Below are 3989 nucleotides of genomic sequence, written 5' to 3'. Positions count from 1 at the left end.
AAAGAGAGCCTGAGGAAAGGTGCTTTATGAAAAGAACTGGGGAATCAATAATTTCTCCATAGCCTCTTATCTTAAGAATCTGAAAATCTTAGTCCTTTCATATGCTGCTTGCAAAGAGAGGGTGAGGGATCTGGTCATGCCATTGCTAGTGGCCCTACAGGATGTGGCTGAGCTCATGATGCAGGGGCAACTTGGTGTGATTTAACCCTTCTGTCTTTCCCAATCTGTCTAACCACAGGGCTGCTCTTCGCCAATCGTGGTGAAGTTTGCCGATACCCAAAAGGACAAGGAGCAGCGGCGTTTGCAGCAGCAGTTGGCTCAGCAGATGCAACAGCTCAATACTGCCACTTGGGGAAACCTCACAGGTCTTGGAGGACTCACACCACAATATCTAGCTGTAAGTTCATTGCAGAGGCGGTGGCTGTATTATACTGTATTTATTTTAGGACCATGGTAAATCAGTTAGAGTAAACTCCCTGCAATAAATTGCGAAGTCCTCCAGTATACATAGCTTGTCTTCTTCTGGGTACGTTTGTCACACGGTCTAAAAATAAATAACAAAGAATAGAATCTGAATAAGCATTTGAAGATGTGTCAGTGGTGTCAAAGGCAAGCATTTAAAATATCCTCGTGCTGCAAAATAAATCATAGATTCATAAAAAGGCTTGGGTTGGAAGGGACCTTAAAGATATCTAATTCCAGCCCCTCCACCATAAACAAAATATGATTTCATTATTTTTATTGGTTTCTTGAATGTTAGAGTCTGGTTTTTATAGCTGGAATAAAATTTTAGTTCTTCCTTAGGGGAGGACAGATAGGCTGCTGAACACAGTAAGGGCCATATCTGTATGATGCAGCCTCTAAACTAGAATCTAATTTTCCACATTTTCACTTGTAAATGGCTTTTGCTGTTCTGTGTGGTCCTGTCCATGCTAAACATACATGGTTCATAGCTCATCATATAGAAAGTGCAGATGTGGCCAGGAAAAGCTGTTTCTCATAAATTAGAAGTGGTATTTTCCTTGGTCCATTTGTAAGAAGAGAAGACAGAGCTGCTGTGTGTGCTGGAAAATCTGAAATCCACAGCCATGTGTCTGGATGGACAAGGAAGACCCTGCAGCACAGCTGAGAGGGAGCCTCTGCACTTTGTGGCTCTGGAGTTGAGAGGTCTGATTGAGCAGGTCTTGGATAACTTGGGAGTTCCTCATGGTTCCAAGTTAGACAAATGGAACCTCATGAAGTACAACAAAGCCAGGTGCAAGGTCCTTAACCTGGGTCAGGCAATCCCAAGTGCAAAATACTGTCTGGGCAGAGAATGGATCAAGAGCAGTCCTAAGAACACCTGGGGGTGTTGGTGGACAAGAAGCTCAACATGACACATCAGTGTGTGCTGCAGCCCAGAAAGTTAGTTATGTCCCAGGCTGCAACAAAAGCCATGTGGTCAGTCAGTTGAAATAGGTGATTCTGCCCATCTACTACTCTACTCCGCTCTCATGAGACCCCACCTGGACTACTGTGTGGGGCTCGCAGTATAGGACGGACATGGACCTGCTGGAGCAAGTCCAGAAGAGGCCACAAAGACCATAGGAGGGCTGGAGCACCTCTGCTATGGTGAACGGCTGGGAGAGTTGATGTTGTTCAGCCTGGAGAGAGGACCCTGTGAAGGGAACCTCCAAGAAAACTGGAAAGGGACTTTTTACAAGGGCATTTAGTGACAGAACAAGGGATAATGATTTTAACTGAAAGAGGGCAGGGTTAGATTAGAAACTGGGAAGAAATTCTTTCTTGTGAAAGTAGTGAGACACTGAGAAGTTGTGGCTGCCCCATCCCTGGCAGTGTACAAGGTCTGACTGGATGGAGCTCTGAGCAGCCTGGTCTAGTAGAAAGTGTCCCCTTGCATGGCAGAGGAGTTGGAACTAGATGGTCTTTAAGGTCCCTTCCAATTAAAACCATTCTAATATTCTGTCATTCTATGAAACAGATGTGTCCACATATATGTACTGTGTATGTATAAATGCATAGTTTGTGTGCATACAATGCTTTGTCATAGTTATATAAACAGCAATTTACCCAGCAACTAAAAATATATGTTAGTACTGAGGTAGACTAATTAATACTGAGATAGGCTAAATTGTTGTATACAAATACCAGTCTAATGAATATCTGTGTGCTTGATTCATGAAGATAATAAAGAAAAAGCTGAATTCACAGGGGTGGGGGAGAATGGACCATGATTGACAGAGATGAGTTATGGTAACTACTAGACTACAGAGGGTTGTAATTAGTCACACTATGTTGGTTTAAATAGATTTAACACCTGGTTGTTAAAAAAAATAAATTGATTAATTGTTTTAAAGCAGCCATGTTATTGAGTTTCCCTTGTGTCTCTGTGTTTCTTAATAGAGATTAGACATTAATATGGATTTACAGCATTGACTCTAGGGATGTTCATTCCAACAGCAGACAGAAGCAAGAGAATATATAAATGTAAAGGAAAGCAGAAATACTCCAAATGTGAAATGATAGCTCATTTTAGTTTTACCTTCATTTGTTGCATTACTGTCAGATAGATTGCTGTGTCGTGTTGTTCATTTGCAGCTTCTGCAGCAAGCAACTTCCTCCAGTAACTTGGGTGCCTTCAGCGGCATTCAGCAAATGGCCGGTGAGTTAAAAACCATTTCATTTCGCTCCAGCTCTGTTTTGTATTCTTAAGCTATTGAATTCTGCGCCTCTAATAATCGCATTGTCAGGGGGCGGGGGGCGTGTTGTGTATTAAATGTGGCAGATGTATTGGCAGGGGACAGCTCACGGTTCAACATCAATAGAAACACTTTCTCCCCTCTTTCAGAGCTGAAATTAAACCCAGTGCTCCCAGGTTGTGCAAACAGTTTGTCTTGCATTAGTCACCTGCCATTTGGCCAAAGTAACCAATTGTAAATTGCAGGAGAGCTCTTAGTCCCTGTAGCCGTATCCTGCCCTATGAAAAGTGTCAGGAAAGCAACAGCAGGATTACATTCTAATTTCCAGTGAGATTTCTGTGTCCTGAAAAATCAAATTAATGGCAGCCCTCAAACATTTTAATAATAGGTGGTGAGGAAAAATGTTCTGACCTTTTTAATGAAACCCAAGATTACAGGCCTACCTTCAGTATGAATTTTCAGGCGCCTTTTATAATCGTGGAAAATTAACTGGGTGCCTTTTTGACTTTGGAACCCTAGTTGGCAAAATTACACAACAGAGATTTTATGTAAAAGTATAATCTTTAGTCTGGAGGAAGAAAGGGGGGAAAAAAGAATCAAAGTGTGAGCGGATTTGAAAGCCAGCTAGTTGGAGGGTTTCTTAGTAATGAGCTGTGTGCCAGTAGTAACTGATGTGTAGTGATTAGCAAAAGGTCACTCCCACTGTGTGACCTACCATGCTGATACCCTAACTTAACATGATGCTAGAGAAGGCAGCATGTGCAGTAAATCAGAGCACAGATGCACATTATGCCTGCCGCGAGGAACTGTTAAAAAGCTTTTTTTTTCTTGTTAGAGGGGAAAAAAAAAGGAAGCACAAAACCCCTAAATTGCTACATTAGTTTATTTTAATCATGAACCCACTGAATCAATGAAATACAACATTGTGCTTGCTTCATCATCACCAAACAAGGGCTAAAATATTCAGAAGTCTTTCTGAACACCATTTTCTCACTCTTCTTTTAATCCTGGTCTTTGGCTTCTTCTGCTTCTGCTTTGAATGAATCCTGAAATACCTTAACAAGTATAGATATACCACACCATATAGCTATGCCCCACAGGTATTCTTTGCTCAATCATTATATTATGCCATTATTGCAGTGACATCAGAGACTAATGTGAACCTGCTGTCTAACAATATAAATTGGCCTATAGATGACAATATCTCTGAATTATTCTCTCTTCCTCAGACCTGCTGGCAGTGCTCGCTGGTTCTATTATGTTACACTTGCAATCTAGCATTTTTTTCAT

At 41.5% G+C, this 3989-nt stretch overlaps 1 protein-coding gene across 1 annotated transcript in view; it reads left to right on the top strand.

Annotated features, from left to right (window-relative positions):
* Positions 1-3989, top strand: part of CELF2 (CUGBP, Elav-like family member 2) — a gene marked incomplete at its 5' end in the record, with an annotated part of 69155 nt that overhangs the window by 23692 nt on the left and 41474 nt on the right. The window contains 2 exons of the mRNA XM_009073943.1: positions 239-397; positions 2599-2662. Coding sequence (XP_009072191.1) covers positions 239-397; positions 2599-2662 — 223 coding nt within the window. The remainder of the gene's footprint in view (positions 1-238; positions 398-2598; positions 2663-3989) is intronic.

Source organism: Acanthisitta chloris, unplaced genomic scaffold (genome assembly GCF_000695815.1).
Source record: "Acanthisitta chloris isolate BGI_N310 unplaced genomic scaffold, ASM69581v1 scaffold2190, whole genome shotgun sequence".
Taxonomy (NCBI): Eukaryota; Metazoa; Chordata; class Aves; order Passeriformes; family Acanthisittidae; genus Acanthisitta; species Acanthisitta chloris.
This window is presented reverse-complemented; position numbering and strand designations above follow the sequence as displayed.